The sequence below is a fragment of the Ursus arctos genome, unplaced genomic scaffold, assembly GCF_023065955.2.
Source record: "Ursus arctos isolate Adak ecotype North America unplaced genomic scaffold, UrsArc2.0 scaffold_13, whole genome shotgun sequence".
Taxonomy (NCBI): domain Eukaryota; kingdom Metazoa; phylum Chordata; class Mammalia; order Carnivora; family Ursidae; genus Ursus; species Ursus arctos.
In genome coordinates this window covers 15,905,792-15,917,892 of record NW_026622797.1, presented here as the reverse complement: position 1 = coordinate 15,917,892, position 12,101 = coordinate 15,905,792, and the positions used below count along the sequence as shown (strand labels likewise).

The 12,101-nt window shown below is 50.3% G+C and overlaps 1 protein-coding gene across 1 annotated transcript in view; it reads left to right on the top strand.

Moving 5' to 3' along the window:
- PPP1R14C (protein phosphatase 1 regulatory inhibitor subunit 14C) overlaps positions 1–12,101 on the top strand; it is an 84,205-nt gene that overhangs the window by 45,125 nt on the left and 26,979 nt on the right. The window contains exon 2 of the mRNA XM_026505043.4: positions 10,859–10,942. Within this exon, the coding sequence (XP_026360828.1) occupies positions 10,859–10,942 (84 nt within the window). The remainder of the gene's footprint in view (positions 1–10,858; positions 10,943–12,101) is intronic.

Here is a 12,101-nt window from a genome sequence, read left to right as displayed (position 1 = left end):
CCTTCTGTGGACTTGCCACTAATGACATTTACCCACCATTACAATGTCATACAATCTCACTGCCCTTAACTGCCCTGTGCTCCGCCTGTTCATCCCTCCTTTCCCCTAAGCCTTTGGCAACCACGGATCTTTCCACTGTCTCCATAGTTTTGCCTTTTCCAGAACGTCATATGGTTGGAATCCTATGGTATGTAGCCTTTCACTGAGCAATAGGTATATAAGGTTCCTCCATGTCTTTTTGTGGCTTGAGAGCTCGTCTCACCCATACTCTTCCACACTGCAAGTGCACTGTGCCTGCTGGTCCGCACCTGGACATCTCCAGATGCAAATCGCGACTTCTTTTTGGTGCCTGGCATCTCTTCCAAATGGCAGCTCCACATCATCTTCTCAGTCTTACTCTTTTTTTTTTTTTTTAAGATTTTTATTTTATTTATTTGACAGAGACAGCCAGCGAGAGAGGGAACACAAGCAGGGGGAGTGGGAGAGGAAGAAGCAGGCTCCCAGCAGAGGAGCCCGATGTGGGGCTCGATCCCAGAACGCTGGGATCACGCCCTGAGCCGAAGGCAGACGCTTAACGACTGCGCCACCCAAGGCGCCCCATCAGTCTTACTCTTTTGTGCGCCTGTCAACCCTGAACACATGTAGCCCTAGCAGATTTAAGAGCTTTCCCAAGATAGGAGATAGGAAAGTGCCCGGGTTCAATATTCTGTGTTCCCAAAATCCAACACCTGGTCCCCCGGATTCCCATTGGAATGATTCAGGCACGAGCAATGTGGTGGTAGTGTGGGTTTGGTGGTGTGGGAGGACTGCCTTCTAAGAACTGAGTTAGAACAGGCGTCTGCCTTTGTGACACCATGGGTCTGTGTGTTTCCAGCCTGAAGAGTTCTGCTTGGCCCTCTTGGGGGCCAATGGATCATCTTCCATCAAGAAGACCGTCTCGGCTGTATTACAAAATGGATGAGAAGCAGAACATGGCCAAGTGTGACTTCTTAGCGAAGTGAACAGTCCACGCAGAAGGTGGTAGAAATCACCTGGTAAGAGACAACACTGCCTTAGACCAGGCGACAGTAGCGCAATACCTATTCTCTTCTTACTTGGGTCATAGCTAACCCGGACGTCGAAGAGCGGACTGCATACATGCAGCCCCACTGGTTCCCGAGGCTGCTGAGCTAGAACATTCCGCAAGGTGCAGGTATCAAGGGCATGCCTATCAAGCAGGAGCAGGTGGGCACAATCGTGTGTGGCTGCCCGCCCATTGCCTCTTGCTCTCCTTGGGTGACACCAAGGAACAGCCTCTCTTCTGGAACAGCCCTTTAGTGTCTCCCAGTGTCCTTAGCTGTTGCCTGCAGCCCCGTAGCAATTTGAGCTCATTGCCCGGCTGTCTTGTCCACACTCTTGACCCGCCTGACCCCTCCTGTCTTCTGCTGGATGTGCTTCTGACTGTGTGTGTCCCTCAGCTCCCTCAGCACCAGCCCGGGAGCTTGCGTGATGCTCCTGGGGCTGCAGGTGCTGCTCTGGGGGACTGGGGGTCTAGGGGGTCCCACTGCTGTGAACCAGCACAGGGGCCATGAGGATGGTGGCCATCTATTCAGTGCGGCCAGAACCTTCGGGACATCCATTCTGCCGTGGCTGAGAAGGCCGTCCTTGCCATCGCTGTGAACTGCCTTAGCTCTCACTTACTGTCAGATACCTTCTTAGGATAACGACTTCAGGTTTTCTTGTCACTCTGGCATTGTTCACGACCAGCCGTGCATGTTTAGCGTTCATATGCAGAAATGCAGAGCAAAGTGTTATTGTTCTGGAAGGCTCTGCCTCTGGGGATGTTTGCTTACATTTCTTCCCCTACCCCTTTTAATCCTTGTGATTTTCAGTAAGTTGGTGATGTGTTAGGTCTTTACGTGCAATTTTCAGGCAAAAGGAGTGAAAGATGCCCTGGAAGAGACATTTACATTAAACTTTTTAGAAGAGGGATCAGCTGATCACGTGTGCTCAGAAGCCTTAGCCCTGTCTGAGGTCGTGTAACTGGTCCTTCAGTTTGTGCAACAAGTCCAGGCGCCATCGCGCTGGCTTTTTATATTCAGCCGCATTTTATAGGCGTGGGAAATAAGGGTTAGGACGGTGAGTTACCTCGCTCCGGCTCACACAGGTTGCAGGTGGCAGGAATGCAGTCGAACCTGGGTCTGTCTGTCTCCAACCTCCCTCTCCAGAGATGATCACTTGTGAAAATGAATTGCTGCATGTCTGGTTTTAGGGGGGGCAGGGATTTGGGGGGTGGCAGAGGCCTGCCCCACATAGCCCTTCAGCAGAAGAACACTTGACACAGGTTGGGGGGTTGGGGTGGGGAACGGGCTTCAGATCTGGGAGAGCACCTCCCTGGCTTGGCTCGGTGCTGTCCTGCTGCTTTCCCACACAGCTCCTTTCCTTAGCATCTCAGTGGCCACCCCTGACTTCTCAGCCTGGGCACCCCCTCACCTAAATGCTGGCCCCCAACACCCGAGTCTGCATCCCAGTGGCTACCACCTGCGATTGTGCCCACCTGCTCCTGCTTGATAGGCATGCCCTTGATACCTGCACCTTGCGGAATGTTCTAGCTCAGCAGCCTCAGGAACCAGTGGGGCTGCACGTATGCAGTCCGCTCTTCGAGGTCTGGGTTAGCCATGACCCAAGTAAGAAGAGAATAGGTATTGCGCTACTGTCGCCTGGTCTAAGGCAGTGTTGTCTCTTACCAGGTGATTTCTGGTGGACTGTTCACGCCCTTACCTCGCACAGTGCAGGGTGATCCTTTCTAAAGGGTAAATCAGATCAGGCCACCACTCTGTTCAGACTCTGATGGCTTTTCTCTCAGGGGACAGGTCAGTCTTTACAGGGACCCCACCCCAAGCCCACTACTGTGACCCCCAACTCCTTGCAGCGTCTCAGATACACCTGGGCCTCGCTTGCCCCCCCCACGATGTCTTATCCACACATCTGACCTGGCTTCCCTCACTCTCTTCAAGGTCTTTTATTCAGATATTTCTCTCACCTTATGTCAAATGCTAGCCTTGCTATTCCCTGTCTCTCCTGTCTGCCTATTTTTTCTTCAAAGTATTTATCACCGTTTGCTCTGCTGTATATGGTCCTTTCGTGTTTATTGTCTGTCTTCCCCTACCAGGGTTTGATCTCCACAAGAACAGGTATTTTTGTCAGTTGTCTGTTCCTTCTCTCTGGCATCTAGAAAGTGCTTGGCGGGTAGTAGGTATTCAGTCAATAGATGTTGTATGGATCTGCCTGGTGTTCTTAGCGTTTGCTGTAGACGTGCCTAGTTCTAGAATAATCTCACAAGACCAGTAACGTGAATCTTCCTGTCTTTGAGTTGGTAGTCATTTTATATTGTTGATTGTTAGGGCAGCAGCTCTCCCCTGGGCTGCTATGACATGAGGCTGTGTGACAAGTAATTTGCTCAATGATAATAGTGAGAGATACCAAATCAAGCAAGTGAACTATAGACATAATAAAACATGATTTATGGTGTTTATAAAATAACGTCAGTATTGCTCACCCTTATCACATCATGTTTCCTTGACTGAGAGGAAAGGGGTGGCGCTCTGTGTGGGCTGCTGGGTGGATGTGGGTGGTGACAATAATGGGTGTGCTGAGCGCTCCGGAGTTGAACTTCAGCAGTGGGGTGCGTGGGATAAAGGGAGGCACAGACTAGCTTTTCTGGGCAGCAAGAATAGCATCCTCTGTGGACATTATCTTAACCATCCCTTCATCACAGGATAAAGGTTGGTTAAGCTGTTTCTTTTTTTTTTAAAGGAAGAGTTTGGGAGATATTGCTGTGCGGCTCTGAGCCAGCTTCAATCCTTGAAGCTCACTTAAATTTTAAAATAAGTGGGTCTTGGGGAAAGACTGGTAACATGGGACCATACCATTGACCAAGGGTGTTGGAGCTTGGGTGACCCACATGTGTTTCCCCCATTTTGGTTCCACGTGAGGCCATCCTCTGCCAGCCCCTCTGAATGCCTGGCCACCCAGGCAGGGGTGACCTGGTCCCCATGCCCATGTTACCCATTAGGCTCGGCTCCATTCTTTCTGCTCAGCTTCCCAGCTTTGGGGCCCCCCGTGCTTTGTTCTTCACTTCCTGGCCTCCCAGATGCCCTCCTCGGGCAGGATTCGGGTGTGTGCCCTCTGGTCTTCACCATCTACAACCCCATGTGTTTCCTTTGTTTTACTGGACCACTTCGTCCCCAAATGGGAGGCAGATCTATTAAGATGTAAAACCCGATGTGTCTTGAAATGGCTGTGGTCTTGCTCTGACTCTTAGCTGGCAGTGTGTGGGCATGGAGGCATCCAGTTTGGCAATCGTTTCCCCTCGGGATTTTGAAATTACTGCTCCCTTGCCTGATGACACCAATTCTCCGACTGCCTCGTTGTGACCTGTGTCTTTCTGAAAACTTCCAGGATCTCCTCTTCGTCCCCAGTGTTTTGAAATTCCACAGCGATGTGCCATAGGGCAGGCTGGGCTCCTTTTTAAGTGGAAAAGATTTCCTGCAGTTTCCAGGGCTGATTGAAGCATGTAATATTATAGTATTTAAATATGTACCACTTAAAACCAGGTGTAACTCCTGATGCTTATGGTTTTTGCAGTTATAAAATCAAATCCCAATTGCAGATTAGCCGTAAAGCACCCAGCCAATGGAATTCAAGCCCACAACATGAATTTAGTGTGATGCCTCCTGTCACTCCTTTCGTGTGGTTAGGAAGGAGGCCCAGCCTGGCCCCTGCATGTCCTGTGAGAGACGTCCCTCTGGCTTCACCCGGTGGGCCTAGGTCACTGAGGTATGGATCTAACGGGTATTACATTTATTCGGTATCAGATCTTTGGCCTTTTACTCATTCGCCCGTGACAGTGAAAGTAATTCTGCTGGATGCCACCGTGCAAACACAGAGTCGAATTAAAGGTTAAAGGATGACCATCCAGACAATTCTTAGAATAAGTATGCTTGCTTACAGAAATTTTTGGGATCGTCATTAAAATGAAAACATGAAATGTAAGTATTTTCTTTGGGAGCTGACGGAATCCCCTGGCTTCAGCTCGCCTCTGTTCTTTTTAGGTTCTTCCTGAGCCAGTTTCCCCTGCGCGCCTACAGCAGGGGGAGTGCTCGGAAGTGCGGGCTCTGGGCCCTTGCCCACCCCTGCCCCTGCTGCCCACGTGTCCCGCCCCGTGTGTCCCGCCCCGCGTGTGTCCGTGGGCGGCAGCCAGGGTCACAGGCTCTGATCCCGCGGCACTTCACAGCCCTATTGAAGCTGGAGACTTGCTGAGAACCGTGAGCCCCTGGCACTTTCAGGGAGCCGTTAGGCCGAGTGTCACAGAGCTGGAAAACCAGAATCCGTGTCCCAGCTGTTTTAGCTCGAGCATTCCTGCCCCCGTCACTGCTGTGGAGAGAAGCGAGCACTTGTATTTTTTTTTTAATACAAACACACTTGACATCACACTTGACAGGGCTCATGGTGTAAATTTTCTGGCAAGTTAGAAGTGTGTGTGCATATGGTATGTGAGTATGTGTGCACACATGTGAGAGTGTGTGTGCATGTGAGAGTGTGTGCATGTGAGAGTGTGTGTGCAAGTTTGTGCATGTGTGTGTGCGTGAGTGTGCATATGAGGAGTGTGTGCACATGTGAGAGAGTGCGTGTGCGTGTAACACTGGGTGTGGGTGTGTGTGAGCGTGTGCATGTGAGCGTGTGCATATGTGAGAATGTGCACGAGCACGTGCAAGCATGTGCATGTGCGCCCATGAGAGTATGTGCATATGTGAGTGTAGGTGCACGAGTGTGCGTGTGAGTGTGCATGTATACACATGGGAGGGTGTGTATGTATGCGTGAGAGTGTGCGCACACGAGAGTGTGTGTATGTGTGTGAGGGTGTGTGTGTGTGTCCACAGGCCGGCCGTGCTCCGGGAGCCTGCATGGGTGGCCTGAGTGCATCCTTGTGCCCGGGCCTGTTGTGCGCTCCCCGCCGTGGCGGCCTCCTCTAGGCTGCAGCTTCTGCCTGCGCGGGGCTGGGCCTCTGCCGCTCAGCCCTGCAGCGTGTCCCTTTGTGGTGGCGACGTGGGGGTCCCGTCTGCTCACGCGCTGGGAGCTGGCAGGGAGAGGGCATTGCCGATGGCTTACCTCTGAACTGCCTGTTGGCTGTGAACTGCCTTCAGGGTCCCAGATGCGCCCCTTATTACTGCGTTTTCCTCCAACACCTCTTGGCCTGAAACCTGGATCTCCTGTTACTTTTCCTTCTCGCTCATCCGCCACCCAGCTCATCTCCAGGTGCCCTCTGTTTTCCCTCCCTGTTAATCATGGTTTAAGATCTTTTCGTTCTAGGGGCGCCTGGGTGGCACAGCGGTTAAGATCTTTTCGTTCTTGCTACAACTCATTCAAGCCCGGGTAGCTCACGCTGGGGTGAGTGTGTGTTTCTCAGAGGCCTCATCTCCTCGCCTCCTCCCCGCAGCCCGCAGCCCTGCAGCCCGGCTGGCTTCCCTGCTGGCATTTCCCACCCTTGCTCTGGAGCCCCCCGTAGGTTAGTCTCTGCAGGACGAGGAAGAACTGTGGCCTGCAGGGTGATGGATTTTGTTGGTCCTTTACAGGATTTTAAGCAATTGTTAACCAACTTTTAAAATATTGTGATATTTTTTATATTAAAAATCTGTATTTTCAACTTCTCCTGAAAAGTTAGAAAATCTGGCAGCACTAAGCACACATTCCTAAAAGGAAGGTCACAATTGGCAGGAATGGCGTGTTCTTTGCTGTCTTTCTTCAGGGCATATTTTCTCCAGTTTCCCATGCTCCCCACTACTCCTTATAGCACCCCCCCAGGCTGCCTTAGTGCTCATTGCTGTTACCTGTCTGCTCACCACAGGCATTGAAGTTGGCAGCTCAGAGCTGTCTGGCTCCCAGGCCAAGACCTTTCTACACGCCATGTTTACAACTCACATTGTATTTTTGCCTCCTGTGTACCATTTTGCCTTTGGTGGGTGATCTCCCTCCCCCTCGAATCCTGTCCAAATCCTGCCACTCCTCAAGGCCAGCTTACACACTCCTTGGTGAAACCCTCCCGGGCAGCCCTTGGTGGAAGGTTTTCCTCTCCTTAGTTACTCAAGCCCTTGGGTTTGTCTTTCTCTTTTGGTGCTGTGGTATGTTATTTTGTTTCGAGTTTAGACTGACGGTCCCTCCCAGGCAGAGTCTTACAGTGCCTGACCACACACCTTGCATATAGTGGATTTTCAGCAGGTGTATGACAGGAAGATGCATGGTCGTGATCAAGGGGCTTGTTCTGCGGGTGCCAACAGGAAGGCCTCTGACTAAAAGGGGGATATGTTAGCTGGTGACTTAGCCCTTCAAGGTCCCCTTCAGGGACTCTGAAGAGATGGTTTCACTTACCGTCACCATAACCACTGGTCTGTTTTTAAAGTGGGGAAATTCTCAAATACCACTAAACTCTGGGACATCAGAGTGAGCTGAGGCTGTGGTTACTCCCTTGTCAACAATGTGATCCATCACTAAAGTTAATTATTTGGTGATATCGTTCCATACATTTAATAGCGCTAAAGAGAACTTCAACCAAATGTAGAATATTTCTGCACTCCTCATTAAAAATTTTAAATACCAAATATACATGGGATTCTCTATTTGACACTAGATCAGTCTTTGCCCCCCAGGACCCTCCCATGTGTACCTCCATGGCCTGTGTCTCTATGTCGTTGTGCCCCGGACTTTGGTTTCGGCATCACCGACCTTCAGAACACACCCCTACTCCCCCCTCCTCGTGTGCACACTGAGCTCAGACTCCTTGGGGTCACGAGAAGCATCATAGGTTGGTAGAAAGTGTCCATGCCCAATGATTGTTATAATTACTTAGTCGATGGAGACAATTTGCATCAGGAAAGCTAAGCCTAGGTTTTCCCTGCCGTGTACCCTTGGTAATGGTAGTGACCCTGTGATGCTGGGTGTCTTCTTTACTCCTGTCAAGGGCCCTTGAGAGGGAAGGAGGCTTTGCTTCCCAATGTCTGGTCCAGGGGGTAAGTGGACTCTAGGGCAGTCATGTCCACTGGAATGGAAGGTTCCCCATGTGGCCACTGGGCACTGAAACATGGCTAATGCGACTGAGGAACTGAATTTTTAATTGTGTTTCATGTGGTGAATTTTATGAAAATACCACACGCGGTTGCCATATCAGACAGCCCAGATGTTGAGGGCTGGAGAAAATGGGTCAAATGTGGTGTCTGCGGGAGAGCCGAGTGCATTCCTAGTGAGAGCGTTGCACATGCCTCCCGCACGGGTGGGACTCGGCATTGCTCCACAAGTGAGGCCCATGTGACTGAATCTGGCAGGGCAGCAAAGCTGAGTAACGTTCGCAGGGAAACGCGTCGCCGTACCGCTCTGAGGAGAGCATTATTTACTTAGTCCTTCATTTCCTTTAAGAATAGCAGACGCTGAGCTTCCCTTCGCTGTGATTCCTTGAAGAGGTTCTTTATCCTGCTTCCTGCGCTCAAGGACACTGAACCTTAAGTATAGACTTCGTGTCCACACCGAATATTAATGCCAAAGCCAAGTGACTGATTTGGGGGAGGCATGGAGAAACTGAGGAGGATTCTGTGTAGACGGTTAGATAGGAACTTGTGGGTTTGTCTCTTTTGCTTAGCTTTTCTTGAGTAGAATCAGCTGAAACTGGCTATGGGGATTTGGGCCTTCTAGGGGAGTTTTTAAAGCCACACCATGCTGTGGATGTAGCTGGATTAATCTCTAAGCACATTTACCAGAACATAAGCCAGTGTGCACTGGGCTCTGCTCCAGGGGCCGATGGCCATTGGTTTGGCGTTCATTGGCCTGGGGAGGTTCCCTGTGGGCTCCGTCCACACTGTGGCTCCCCAGCTGTGGTCTGTGTTCATGGGCTGTTGGCTGTTTCATAATCTAGTGAGATTCTCTGTTGGTGTTTCAGTCCCCACCTGTCCTTTCACTGTGGAGAGTCTGGTAGACCCTTGAGAGCTGTACCACCATCTGTTTGTGGCTTCCTAAGTGACTCAGGCGGAATTTCACATACACACAAAAATAGGAGGTGGGGCATGGGCGGCTCAGAATGACAGAGCGCCAGCAAGGGTGGTGGGGGGGCGCGTGGTGGTGGCCACGGAAGCTGGTAGCCATGGATGGAGGGAAGCAGCACACACATCCAGGGTGGTCTTTCCCAGCATCCTGACCATGGAGTGCAGCCTTGGGCTCCTCCCAGCATCCTCAGCCTGGATAGAGGCTACATTTGTACCTACCTCCATTTCCAGCCCCTCTCCCCTTCCAGAAGGATGGGTGAGGGGTGTGGTGGAAAGTTCCAAGCTTCTAATCATGGTTTGGTCTTTCTTGTGACCAGCCCCCACCCAGGAGCCCACCAAGAGTCACCTCATTAGAACTCAAGAGGTTCCTACCAGCCAGGGAGTTCTAAGGGTTTTAGGAGCTCTGTGCCAGGAACCAGGGGTAGAGACCAATATATACATTTCTTACCATTTCACAGCAGTGTGTCACATTCCTTAGTTTCCTCCAAACGCTTGGGTCCTCTTTAGTGTTGGAATAGAAAAAAAAAAAAAAAAAAGAATGGTTGTGCATTATTCGTAAATGCATTTTACTAGAAAGAAGATACTCAGGAAGTGAGTCTTGCCCGCAAAGACCAGGTGATGTAGCCGGCACCGAGCAGCTAAGCCCGGACACCCCTCGTAAAGCTCTCTCTCTAGCTTCTGCAGACACATGCCTGCGACAGGGAGGAGCTGGGGAGGGGGTGACTCCTACTGGGAAGGTGACGGGCAAAATCGCAGCGCTTTCCAAAATGCGATTGTATTTCCGTGTTCTCAGAATGGCGCAGATCAGATAACAGGAAGTGAGAGGTAGCAAAGACCTACCTGGGCGTGGAAGTACAGATTCCACATTGGGGACGTCTTTCACCACATTCCAGATGGACTTTGTTCATCTGCCCTCTGTTCTGGATTGGATGTCTCTGGTTGCAGGAATATTACACTTCACTCACATTGGCTGAAGTAGAAATAGGGATTTACTTAAAGGTAGGCGGGCTTCAGAGGTGGTTTGACTCAGTGACTCAGTGACCGACTTGTCTAGGACCCTGGGTTCTTCTCCTAACTCTGCCCACCCTGAATCAGGCTCGCTTTCTTTGTAGTTGCAGGATGGCTGCCAGTAATTTATGGCTAAGAGCGTCCTCTTTCCACTCGCAGTTTAGAAGGAGCGAGCAGGGATGCTTCTCATGGAAAGAGCATCTTTTCCCAGCACCCCCACGGGTCTCAGTTGGATCTCCCATCCTCTGAGTCAGTAGTTGGAACTGGGGTGATCCTGACCCAAGCACCGTGCCTCAGAAATCTTCAGAATCAGGCTCCCCCCAGAGCCAGAGCTGTGAAGGGAGATGTGGACCAGAATAAAGATCAGGTAGCCACCAAGCAAAGGGTAGATGGTGGGTAAGAAACTGCAACTCTTACTGCTCTGTCATCTGCTGACTCCCATGCTATACTCATAATTGTAGTTTTCTACCAGAACGCAAGAAGTTGTCATCTTTGAAATATTACTTTCTACTGCTTCGTGACTCTTAGATCTCTTTGCTCCCTCTCCCCGTCCCTGCCTTTCCTCCTCCTTCCTTCTACTTACCCCCTTTCCCCCGTCTTTCTCTCTTTCTCCTACTTCCTCCACGTCTTTTCCTTTCCCTCTTCTTACTTCTGGTCTCCCCTCCACCCAATTGTTAATCCCCCCTTAATTAATGATCTAGTTATTTATGTAAGTGAACTAAATTGGTTCGGTGTCATGTCGTTTCTCAGTAAATAGAATGCCTTCCCATTTGCTCCCCCAGGAAGAAGAAATGCCAGAAGTAGAAATTGACATTGATGATCTTCTTGACGCAGACAGTGAAGAAGAGAGAGCTTTAAAATTACGGGTAAGCAGCTTTCAAAATCTAGAACTTGCCAGTCACGGATGCTTGAATGGGCTTGGATCTCCAGAACCTGGCATACACGGATCCTACCCTAGGGCGGTGTTAGCACCAGGAATCGAGCAGTGTGCCGGGAGGAAAGCAGAGGGGTGCTGGGTATCTGCTCTCCCGCACTCCGTCTCTGATGCTAAAGCAGTTCTTGACCCCAGTCAGTTCTCAAACCCCCCGACGGGTGTGAGCTTCTGTGGCTGCATCTTCTTGGAGGAAGAGCCGGTTCTGCCTCTAGGAGTGCATTTGCCAGGAGAGGAAGTGATGTCCCACAGCTATATGAGAGGAAGGAGTGCTGAGCCAGACCTGGGGTACCCAGGCCCAGGACTCTGGTCCCATGGTCGTGGATTATATCACCCAGGAAATCAGTTTCCAGATTAAATTGTTTACAACATAATAAAAGATACATTATTAGAGTCTGCTCACCGGGTAGCGTTCTAATACAGCAATGGGTGTGGGGATGTCTCCTGTTTCCTCTGTCCAGAGCCATGCAGCGTTTATTTCCCTTCCCACAGGAGGTCAGATCTATCATTTTAAAATGTGCGTTTGGGAGTTTCTAAAAGCAATTAGCTTCTGACCTGTCATTGTTCTTAATGTTCACTGATAATTACTATTAATGGCTGTTGGTTATCACCAATGGCAAGTGATCTCTAAAGGCAATTAAAGGGCACATTGTAATGTCTGAGTGTGTTCCATGTGTTAATAATTCCTAGTGTCCCTCGTGTGGTGAACAGTCTCAGCTTAGTGATCATTTCTTGTTGGTAAATCTAGTTGGGACACGATAGCATCTAGTTATGAAAGTTAGAAACAAGAAAGCAGGCACCAGGTCTGTAGATGTGATAACATATAAAAGGTTGTTTTTTTTTTTAAATTGAGACCCTCAAAGGGGCTGTAGCTTTGGTTTCCAGGCGAGTACACGGAGGCGTGCAGAGGTGTGACAAGGTGCTTTGTGGTTGAATCACAGCCAGGCCCCTGGCTTTCCGTGTCCGGGGTGATTATTACCATTTCCCACAGGCTGTCTCCACGTCAGTGCATATAGTTTCTTATTAACCAGTGGGTCGGCCGAAGGAAAGGGGTGCGTGTGTGTTCTGAGGAGTGCAAGGCATTCGTGCATAGA